Source organism: Lynx rufus, unplaced genomic scaffold, assembly GCF_022079265.1.
Source record: "Lynx rufus isolate CCGP_SWC_20201006 ecotype Redwood Valley unplaced genomic scaffold, mLynRuf1.p SCAF_6, whole genome shotgun sequence".
Lineage (NCBI taxonomy): Eukaryota > Metazoa > Chordata > Mammalia > Carnivora > Felidae > Lynx > Lynx rufus.
The window spans coordinates 82427232-82439469 of record NW_025814878.1 but is presented as its reverse complement, the minus strand read 5'-3'; the positions used below and the strand labels follow the sequence as shown (position 1 = coordinate 82439469).

The window sequence follows — 12238 nt, the reverse complement described above, 5'->3', positions numbered from 1 at the left end:
TTTCACTTAGCATGACACTCTCCAGTTCCACCCACAGTGCTACAAATGGCCAGATTTCATTCTTTCTCATTGCCAAGTAGTATTCCATTATATATATAAACCACATCTTTATCCATTTGTCAACTGATGGACAGTTAGGCTCTTTCCATAATTTGGCTATTGTTGAAAGTACGGCTATAAACATTGGGGTACAAGTGCTCCTATGCATCAGCATTCCTGTATCGCTTGGGTAAATTCCTAGCAGTGCTATTGCTGGGTCATAGGGTAGATCTATTTTTAATTTTTTGAGGAACCTCCACACTGTTTTCCAGAGTGGCTGCACCTGTTTGCATTCCCACCAACAGTGCAAGAGGGTTCCCGTTTCTCCACATCCTCTCCAGCATCTGTAGTCTCCTGATTTGTTAATTTTAGCCACTCTGACTGGCATGAGGTGGTATCTGAGTGTGGTTTTGATTTGTATTTCCCTGATGAGGAGCGACGTTGAGCATCTTTTCATGTGCCTGTTGGCCATCCGGATGTCTTCTTTAGAGAAGTGTCTATTCATGTTTTCTGCCTATTTCTTCACTGGATTATTTGTTTTTTGGGTGTGGAGTTTGGTGAGTTCTTTATAGATTTTGGATACTAGCCCTTTGTCCGATATGTCATTTGCAAATACTTTTTCCCATTCTGTTGGTTGCATTTTAGTTTTGTTGATTGTTTCCTTTGCAGTGCTGACCTTTTTATCTTCATGAGGTCCCAATAGTTCATGTTTGCTTTTAATTCCCTCGCCTTTGGGGATATGTCAGGTAAGAAATTGCTGCGGCTGAGGTCAGAGAAGTTTTTTCCTGCTTTCTCCTCTAGGGTTTTGATGATTTCCTGTCTCACTTTCAGGTCCTTTATCCATTTAGAGTTAATTTTTGTGAATGGTGTAAGAAAGTGGTCTAGTTTCATCCTTCTGCACGTTGCTGTCCAGTTCTCCCAGCACCATTTGTTAAAGAGACTGTCTTTTTTCCATTGGATATTCTTTCCTGCTTTGTCAAAGTTGGTCATACTTTTGGGGGTCCAATTCTAGGGTCTCTATTCCTTTGGTCTGTGTGTCTGTTTTTATGCCAATACAATGCTGTCTTGATGATTATAGCTTTGTAGGAGAGGCTAAAGTCTGGGATTGTGATGCCTTCTGCTTTGGTTTTCTTGTTCACTACTGCTTTGGGTATTCAGGGTCTTTTGTGGTTCCATACAAATTTTAGGATTCCTTGTTCTAGCTTCGAGAAGAATGCTGGTGCAATTTTGATTGGGATTGCCTTGAATGTGTAGATTGCTTTGGGTAGTATTGACACATTTTAACAGTATTTATTTCAGTCCATGAGCATGGAATGTTTTTCCATTTCTTTATATCTTCTTCAATTTCCTTCATAAGCTTTCTACAGTTTTCAGCATAGAGATCTTTTACATCTTTGGTTAGGTTTATTCCTAGGTATTTTATGATTCTTGGTGCAGTTGTGAATGGGATCAGTTTCTTTATTTGTCTTTCTGTTGCTTCATTATTAGTGGATAAGAATGCAACTGATTTCTGTACATTAATTTTCTGTTGCGACTTTGCTAAATTCATGTATCAGTTCTAGCAGATATTTGGTGGAGTCTGTCAGGTTTTCCATGTATAATATCATGTCATCTGCAAAAAGTGAAAGCTTGACTTCATCTGTGCCAGTTTTGATGCCTTTGATTTCCTTTTGTTGTCTGATTGGTGATGCTAGAACTTCCAACACTGTGTTAAACAACAACTGTGAGAGTGGACATCCCTGTCGTGTTCCTGATCTCAGGGAGAAAGCCCTCAGTTTTTCCCCATTGAGGATGATATTAGCTGTGGACTTTTCATAAATGGCTTTTATGATGTTTAAGTATGTTCCTTCTATCCCGACTTTCTCGAGGGTTTTTATTAAGAAACGATGCTGAGTTTTGTCAAATGCTTTTTCTGCATCGATTGACAGGATCATATGGTTCTCATCTTTTCTTTTATTAATGTAATGTATCACATTGATTTATTTGCAAATGTTGAACCAGCCCTGCAGCCCAGGAATGAATCCCACTTGATCATGTGAATAATTCTTTTTATATGCTGTTGAATTATTTGCTAGTATGTTATTGAGCATTTTTGCATCCATATTCATCAGGGATATTGGCCTGTCGTTCTCTTTTTTTTGCTGGGTCTCTGTCAGGTTTGGGAATCAAAGTAACGGTGGCTTCATAGAATGAGTCTGGAAGTTTTCCTTCCCTTTCTACTTTTTGGAACAGCTTGAGGAGGATAGGTATTCTCTCTGCTTTAAATGTCTGGTAGAATTTTCCAGGGAACCCATCTGGTCCTGGATTCTTACTTGTTGGGAGATTTTTGGTAACTGATTCAATTTCGTTGCTAGTTATGGGTCTGTTCAAATTTTCTTTTTTTTCCTGTTTGAGATTTTCAAGTGTGTGAGTGCTTAGGAATTTGTCCATTTCTCCCAGGTGGTCCAGTTTGTTGGCATATAATTTTTCATTGTATTCCCGGATAATTGCTTGTATTTCTGAGGGGTTGGTTGTTATAATTCCATTTTCATTCATGATTTTATCTATTTGGGTCATCTCTCTCTTCTTTTTGAGAAGCCTGGCTAGAGGTTTATCAATTTTGTTTATTTTTTCAAAAAACCAACTCTTGGTTTCATTGATCTGCTCTACAGTTTTTTTAGATTCTGTATTGTTTATTTCTGCTCTGATCTTTATTATTTCTCTTCTTCTGCTGGGTTTAGGGTGTCTTTGCTGTTCTGCTTCTATTTCCTTTAGGTGTGCTGTTAGATTTTGTATTTGGGATTTTTCTTGTTTCTTGAGATAGGCTTGGATGGCAATGTATTTTCCTCTCAGGACTGCCTTCGCTGCATCCAAAAGTGTTTGGATTGTTGTATTTTCATTTTCATTTGTTTCCATATATTTTTTAATTTCTCCTCTAAATGCCTGGTTGACCCACTCCTTCTTTAGTAGGGTATCCTTTAACCTCCATGCTTTTGGAGGTTTTCCAGACTTTTTCCTGTGGTTGATTTCAAGCTTCATAGCAGTGTGGTCTGAAAGTATGCATGGTATGATTTCAATTCTTGTATACTTATGAAGGGCTGTTTTGTGACCCAGTATGTGGTCTGTCTTGGAGAATGTTTCCTGTGCACTCGAGAAGAAAGTATATTCTGTTGCTTTGGGATGCAGAGTTCTAAATAGATCTGTCAAGTCCATCTGATCCAATATATCATTCAGGGCCCTTGTTTCCTTATTTATTCTCTGCCTAGATGTTCTATCCATTGCTGTAAGTGGAGTATTAAAGTCCCCTGCAATTACCACATTCTTATCAATAAGGTTGCTTATGTTTGTGATGAATTGTTTTATATATTTGGGGGCTCCCGTATTTGGCGCATATATATTTATAATTGTTAGCTCTTCCTGATGGATAGATCCTGTAATTATCATATAATGCCCTTCTTCATCTCTTGTTATAGCCTTTAATTTAAAGTCTAGTTTGTCTGATATGAGTATGGCTACTCCAGCTTTCTTCTGACCTCCAGTAGCATGGTAGATAGTTCTCCATCCTCTCACTTTCGATCTGAAGGTGTCCTCAGGTCTGAAATGAGTCTCTTGTAGACAGCAAATAGATCGGTCTTGTTTTTTTATCCATTCTGATACCCTGTGTCTTTTGGTTGGTGCATTTAGTCCATTTACGTTCAGTGTTATAGAAAGATACGGGTTTAGAGTCATTGTGATGTCTGTAGGTTTCATGCTTGTAGTGATGTCTCTGGTACTTGATCTCACAGGATCCCCTTTAGGATCTCTTGTAGGGCTGGTTTAGTGGTGATGAATTCCTTCAGTTTTTGTTTGTTCGGGAAGACCCTTATTTCCTTCTATTCTAAATGACAGGGTTGCTGGATAAAGGATTCCCGGATACATATTTTTTTCTGTTTATCACATTGAAGATTTCCTGCCATTCCTTTCTGGCCTGTCAAGTTTCAGTAGATAGGTCTGCTACTTCCCTTATGTGTCTCCCTTTGTATGTTAGGGCCCGTTTATCCTTAGCTACTTTCAGAATTCTTTCCTTATCCTTGTATTTTGCCAGTTTCACTATAATATGTCGTGCAGGAGATTGATTCAAGTTACATATGAATGGAGTTCTCTGTGCCTCTTGGATTTCAATGCCTTTTTCCTTCCCCAGATCAGGGAAGTTCTCAGCTATGATTTGTTCAGGTACACCTTCAGCCCCTTTCTTTCTCTCTTCTTCTTCTGGAATTCCTGTGATACGGATATTGTTCCATTTGATTGCATCACTTAGTTCTCTAAATCTCCCCTAGTACTCCTGAATTTATCTCTCTTTTTCTCAGCCTCCTCTTTTTCCATAATTTTATCTTCTAATTCACCTATTCTCTCCTCTGCCTCTTCAATGTGCACTCTGGCTGCCTCCATTTTATCTTGCACTTCAGTTCTAGCATTTTTAAATCATCATGACTATTTTTTAGTCCCTTGATCTCTATAGCAATAGATTCTCTGCTGTCCTCTGCTTTTTTCAAGCCCAGTGATTAATTTTATGTCTAGTATTCTAAATTCTTGTTCCTTTATATTGCTTACGTTGGTTTTGATCAATTCATTAGCTGTCGCGACTTCCTGGCATTTCTTTTGAGAAGAATTCCTCCGTTTTGTCACTTTGGCTAGCTTTCTCTACCTTATGCGTTTTAAAAGCTTGTGTGCTCTGCACCTGTGAGCACTGCTATATTAACGGCAGGCCATACACTGTCCAGGGCCTGGCCCTTTAGGAGGTGTTTTTTTCGGGGCTTGTTATTTGCTCTCTGTTGTTGTGACTTTGGTTATTTTATTACCCTACTCATAGTAATATTTCGGACCCTACACCAGGTGTGCTTTGATTTGTTCCTTGGAGTAGCCCTGCTGATGTGATTAAGCGAGTACCCCAGTCTGTGTGCCTCAGTACCTAGATCTAACACTTCTAAAAAACGATTCCCTGAGCATCTTAGCTTGAGGCCTCCCCACATTGTGCATGACAGAAAGGATCCAAGAAACAGATTCTTAACTGTAGAGAACAAACTGATAGTTATTAGAGAGGAGGTTGGTTGGGGCAGGGAATGGCTTAAATATGATGGAGATTAAGGAGTGCACTTGTTGGGATGAGCACTGGATGTTACATGTTAAGTGTTGAATCACTAAATTGTATACCTTAAACTAATATTATTCTGTACGTTAAGCGGACTTTAAATAGAAAGTTAAAGATAAAACCATCCAAACATTCCCTTCAGGCATAGCCTAATCTCAAACAAGTCTCTAACTCTTCAGTTTTATGAAGGCCAAGAGAGATGAGGAGGCTTCCAGAGAAAAGTTTGAAGCTAGCAGAGATTGGTTTATGAGGCTTAGGTAAAGAAGCTGTCTGTATAACAACAAAGTGCAAGATGACGCAGCAAACTGTTGATATAAAAGCTGCTGCAAGTTATCCAGAAGATCTAGCTAAGATAATTAATGAAGGTGGCTACATTAAACAATAGATTTTCAATGTAGACAAAATAACCTTTTATTGGAAAAAGATGCCATGTAGGACTTCCACAGCTAGGGAGGAGAAGTCAGTGCCTGCTCAAAGTTTCAAAGGACAGACCAACTCTCTTATTAGGGGCTAATATAGTTGGTGACTCTAAGTTGAAGCCAGTGTTTGTATACCATTCCATAAATTCTAGGGCATTTAAGAATTATGGTAAATCTACTCTGTCTGTGCCCCATGAATGGAACAACAAGGCCTAAATGACATCACATCTGTTTTCAACATAGTTTACTGAATATTTTAAGCCTGCTGTTGAGACCTACTACTCAGAAAAAATATTCCTTTCAAAATATGACTGTTAATTGATAATGCACCTGACCCCACAAGAGCTCTGATGGAGATCAGAATGAGATTAATGTTGTTTTCATGTCTGCTACCACAGTATCCATTCTGCAGCCATGCATCAAGGAGTCATTTGGCTTTCAAGTCTTAATTTCATGTATTTCTTAAATAATAAGGCTTGAAAGCCATTTCATAAGGCTGTAGCTGCCATAGATGGTGAGCCCTCTAATGATCTGGGCAAAGTAAATTGAAAACCTTCTGGAAATGATTCACCATCTGAGATGCCGTTAAGAATATGTGTGATTTATGAGAAGAAGTCAAAATCAACCTTAAAAGCAGTTTGAAAATTTATTCCAACTCTTGTGGATGACTTTGAGGGGTTCCAGACTTTAGTGGAGGAAGTAAGTGTAGATGTGGAAAGTAAGTGCGGATCTAACAAGAGAACTAGAATTAAAAGTGGAGTCTGAAGATGTGCCTGAATTGCTGCAATCTTGTGATAAAACTTTAAAAGATGAGGAGTTGCTTCTCATGGATGAGCAGTATCTAATACAGTATCTAAATACAATTTTATTTATATATTATGTGACTCAAATATTTATGTGTTCTAATGATTTTAGTTATTAGTGGAATATTTGTTCACATCATAGGTTGATTGTGTTTACCACATAAATGTAACTTTATTTTATCAAATTTAAATGTTTATTTTTCTTTTTATCAAATAGTATACATTGAAGTCTATCTACCTTATGAGATAGCGAGCTGATGAATAAATTCAGGGATGTTCTAGAATGTATTCTTGCGTTTGTGTGAGAATGATCAGTTAACAAGGTTGTGGAGCAACAAGACAATGGAGTTTTGTGTGATCACAAAAAGTTGTATTATAGTTCTTGTAGGAGAACTCATTTTAGTTTGATTTCTGATTAAAAATTAGGTGTATCTAAACATATTTCAGGCCTTAGTGAAATTTCTTCCTTGCAAAAAGCAGGCAACCTTTCTGTTCTATTAGTTTCTGTATTCCCTTCTAAATGTTACTTTAAGTTAATCTGTACACCTCCTTGTAGAAGGTTGTAGCATACATTAAGTAAATCAATTGTATGGACAAAATATACTTCAGTTTTAGACTGTCTTAGAGAAATCTGCATGTATTAAACTAAATTAGAAACTCAAAGATTTTTTCATTCATTACCATTATATAAACTTCTGATCCATGTATGTTTTAAGTGTTTTGGCGCTAAAGATTAATTTGACTTGAATTTTTTAGGAACAGCTTTTGTTAAAAAAACAAAAAACAAACAAGGCATGTACATACTTAAGACAAATGTTAAACTGTTTGAAATTTGCAACATATACAATGCAGTAAAACCTAATTATATGTTTTATCTTTTCTGTGATATAGTTGTGCAAGTTACTTTAGGTCCACAGTCAATATTTCCTTGACAGTGTTACCCTCTTATGAGAACTGGAACACTAATAATAAGAACATAGAATTTAATAGGTTTAACATTACCTACATGATTAATGTGTTTATGACAGTATATTACATTGAAATTTACTTCATTGAATATAGTGCAGATATTTCTCAACCTTCTGGTTTTTTTAAAGGTAATTTACACTTGACTCTCAAAAACCTGGGACTTGAACTGCACAGGTCCATTTAAACGAGTATCTTTTTTCAATATAGAATAGGACTAAATGTATTTTCATTTATGATTTTCTTAACATTTTTTTCTCTAGCTTATTTTTATAAAAATACAGTCTGTAATACATACAACGTACAAAATATGTGTTCATCAACTGTTTATGTTATTTATAAGTCTTCCTGGTCAGCAGTAGGCTATTTAGTATTTAAGTTTTAGGGGAGTCAGAAGTTAGACTGCACGGGGGGATTGATGCCCCTAACCCCTGTATTGTTCAGGGGCCAACTGTATTTAGATAATTTTAAAAATAGATTCAGATCTAATATTGAAATATTTCCTCTAATTACTCTTTACTCCTTTCAGAGGAAATGGATGTAGAAGCTCGACTTACTGAACTATGTGAAGAAGTTAAGGTACTTGGATTTTTTTAAATTAACATTATCAAGTTATTTGAGTGGATTCTGTTTCCTATTCTAAATATTTTATCCAAGAAAACTTAATGATTTATTCTTCCTCAAGTGGTTGATCATAGTAGAATAACAGCTTAGTTGATAAAAAGTTATTTGGCTTCAGCATGAAGTTAACTTATTTTTAAAATATACATTATTCTGCATATGAATGAGATAGCAAAGACAACTAATTGTCAGAAGTGTGCATTTTCTTCAATTAGTTTACTCAAAAGAATTTCTGGACAAATTTTTAAATCATCCTTAAATTTACATATATTTACAAAATGATAGTTCAGAAATGAAAATTGATTTATTTCAGCAGACCAGTTTGTCTCAGACTATTTTCCCAGTAGTTTATTCTTGAAATTAAATTAAATTGATTTTTCTTTTTCCTTTTTTTTTTTGTTTTTTTTTTTTGGCCGTGAAACTAAATGTTCTATTTTAAGTATTCTGTTTTAAGATTACTATATATTTCACTCTTGGTTAGCTACAAATCAGAGACATAAACAAAAATATATATTTGGCTTTGGAATGTATTTCTGTATGTAAATTTGAATAAGGACTAGACCACTTTGAAAAGGTATTTACCTTCTCCTTGTAAAATTATACATATGCATGATACACAAGTAATTTTGTATCCTGTTCTAGAGGTTTTCCCCACAGCTCAAATAAGAGTATTTTCTTTAAAAATCAACAATGTTGTCATAATAGTTGCTCACAAGAACATTAAACATTTAGAAGTAATCTTAATAAGATGTGTACAATTAATGTGAAAAAATCTTCAGTGTTTCACTGAGATATTTGAATAAGTAAACATGATACTTTTGAATGGAAAGAGAAACAGTCACTGAAAGATACCAGTTTTTCTTAAGTTAATAATTGATACATTCATATCAAAATACCATTGGAAATGTTAAAATTTGACTCTCTTTAAAGAGCACTTGGAGAAAGGTAAAAATGACTAAGAAAAACCTTAAAAAATACATTTTTGTAGAGGGACTTGCCCAAATATATGTTAAAATGTATATAAAACTAATGGAAATAGAGAATGACTTCTCTAAAAGAATAGAAAAACAGCAGCTTCTTGGTGGGGACTCAGTTCAGCATCTGAGTCTGTTTCAGTTCAGGTTATGATCTCACTGTTTGTGAGATAGAGCCCCACGTTTGGCTCCGCACTGACCACCAACCCTGCTTGGGATTCTCTCTGTCCCTCTCTGTCTGCCCTTCCCCTACTTATATATACATACAATACATATACTTTGTATCATATATATACATACACATATGTATGTATTTCAAACTGTTAACAGTAATACAGACAAGAGTTGCATGAAGGATGGAATTGTAAAGGAAAATTTTTATTCTTTGCTCTATATCCATCTGTGCTAGATTTTAAAAATACTGTATGTATTGATATATTACTAATAATTTTTTAGGTACACATTTAAATTTCAGTATGTAAATGGACATGATAAAATTTAAGATCAACAACATATGGTAAATTTTGACAGCAAATAGAATAGACAAAAGATATAATATTTGAAGAGCTCTTTCAAATCAATAAGAAAACCTATAACCATTTTTTAAGTTAGTATAGGATACTCATTTACAAAATAGGTTAATAATTGAAACATATTCAATCTCACAATCATGAAATAAACAAAATTTTAAGTATTCTTATACCTTTTTTAACCTATCAGGTTGGCTGTGATTTTCTAATAATGTAATGCTTGTTAAGATGTGATAAGATACAGATTCTTATATTTCTCTCATAGATCTTGGAGATCTTTTTCAGATATTAATTTGGCAGTATATATTCAAAGCCAGGGTATTACTTGTCACTCAGTACCAAATAAAAAATCAGAGATTCATATACATTGTAATTTATAATGTAAAAATATTAACCTAAGTAAATACCCAATGGTAGGAGAATGGTTAAACAAGTTATGGGACACTTACAGTCTGAAAAATGTTATATAGGGGTGCTTACAGTCTAAAAAATGTTATATAGGGGTGCCTGGGTGGCTCAGTCAGTTAAGCATTCGACTTTGGCTCAGGTCATGATCTCACAGTTTTCGGGTTTGAGCCCTGCATCGGGCTCTGTGCTGACAGTTCAGAGCCTGGAGCCTACTTTGGATTCTGTGTCTCATTCTCTGCCCCTCCCCCACTTGTACTCTGTGTCTCTCAAAAATAAATAAATGTAAAAAAAAAATTTTTTTTTAATAAAAAAGTTATACAACCTGAAAAACATGCTTTCAAAGGGCACCTGGTGGTTCAGTCAGTTAAGCATCCACTTAGGCTCAAGTCATGATCTCACAGTCCATGAGTTTGAGCCCCATGTCATTGGACTCTGTGCTGACAGCTCAGTGCCTAGAGCCTACCTGAGATTCTGTGTCTCCCTCTCTCTCTGCCCTTCCCCTGCTCACACGCTCTCTCTCTCAAAAATAAATAAACATTTAAAAAAATCCTCATTATTCAATGGAAATGGCATAATAGTATATATGATTCTAGAGTTTTCTCTATGTATATAACTGAAAAAAAATTGAAGACTCCACACTAACATGCACTCAATTTTCTTTTTTGTTCTTCACCTGTTTTCCAAGTCTAATATTTAAGTAAGCAGCATTTTGTAATCAAACAAGATCAATGACTGCTATGAAAAAGTACATATCCATAAAAGACAGGATGTTATTTGAGAAAATATTATACAAATGTAAGATCGTATTCCTACATTTATACATATAACACAATTTGTTAAAATTTTTTCTAATTTCCTTTTTAACATGAAAATATTTTATTATTATTTATATTTTGAGACATAGTGCAAAGATTTATGTAAACCAGAGGAGTAATTTATTTATGCTTGTAAGGATGCTTTCCTAATAATGAAAATACTAAAGTCCTCTAAGAACCTTGGTGCCATGATTTCTGAAAAGGAAAATTAATAATTACAGGGTAGCTAGACAGCCTTGCTTTCAGGGGATTAAAAAAAAGTGTTGTTTACATTGTTCAACCTATGGTAAAACCAAGAGAATTATTTCTACATGTGTGGAGATTATACAAAGAATAGCATTGCTTGCCTTACACACTGCTGTTTAGTTACTGTCAAATGTTTATTCAAGTCGTCTTTTTCTAAACTCCCTTAACACTATTCTTGGAACAAGACTGCTTGTTTCAACTTATTTTAGAGTACATTTTAATCTTCTGTTTGTTCTTAAGAGAGACATGAAAAACTTGTTAGCATCATTTCTAATACGTTTATAAACTATTTCCTGGGGCAAAATACATTTGTAGATTTATTATACATTGATGAATCAATATTTATTATATGTTGAGTCTCTTAGTTTCCATTCAGGAATTCTGGAATTTTTCAGCATTTTCTGAGTTTGTCCATAAATTTGGGGGGGCTTTTTCCTTATCTGAAGTCTGTAATTCCTTATTCATTCATTCATTTATTCATTCAATAAATATTTATTGAGTGACTACTGTGTGTACTAGTAACCAAAGTCACAAAAGTGTATAAAACACAATCCCTTCCCTTCTTACAAATTTTGCTGAATTTTTGTTTTATGTCCTCTCTGAGCTAGGATAGAAAAGAAAAGCCTACTGAATTGCAAACTTCAAAAATAAGTAAAAATAAGGGTGCCTGGGTGGCTCAGTTAGGCCCCCAACTCTTGATTTTGGCTCAGGTCATGATTTCATGGTTCCTAAGCTTGAGCCCCACGTTGGGCTCTGCCCTGACAGTGCACAGTCTGCTTGGGATTCTCTCTCTCCCTCTCTCTCTGCCCCTCCCTTGCTCTCTCTCTCTTTCTCAAAATAAATAAATAAACTTAAAAAAAAAAAAGAAGTAAAAATAAACTGAGTAAGATTAAGTGTGATAAGCAGCATTTTTTTTTTAAAGGGAGCATGAAGATATAATTAGTACTCTTTAGGATATGCTGAACTTGAACACATTTCTTATCACATTCAAATATAGTCATCTAGTGAGTGATGGCTCTAGAGTTCGGGAGAGATGTGGTCCAGATATAAAGATTCAGCAGTCATTAGTGTATGTGATAATTGAAACTATGAGAGTGGCTTTCAATCTTAACCGGAATAGACTACTACCTTCTTTAGGATGGGGAAATGAAATCATCATCTATCTGTATATTTAAGGTAGATTTCCTAGTGTTACTAGCAATTGAAGACAGATTTTTCCAGCAAGATATAATCTGCCTGAACAGTGCTGCCTCCGTGAATTAAAGAAAGGCTTGCCTTCATAACAAAAATGCCTGTCCAAAAGAGAAGGA

General features: G+C 35.1%; 1 protein-coding gene across 1 annotated transcript in view; it reads left to right on the top strand.

Annotated features, from left to right (window-relative positions):
* FAM135A (family with sequence similarity 135 member A) overlaps window positions 1-12238 on the top strand; it is a 119796-nt gene that overhangs the window by 54455 nt on the left and 53103 nt on the right. Inside the window, exon 11 of the mRNA XM_047102780.1 lies at window positions 7864-7913. Coding sequence (XP_046958736.1) covers window positions 7864-7913 — 50 coding nt within the window. The remainder of the gene's footprint in view (window positions 1-7863; window positions 7914-12238) is intronic.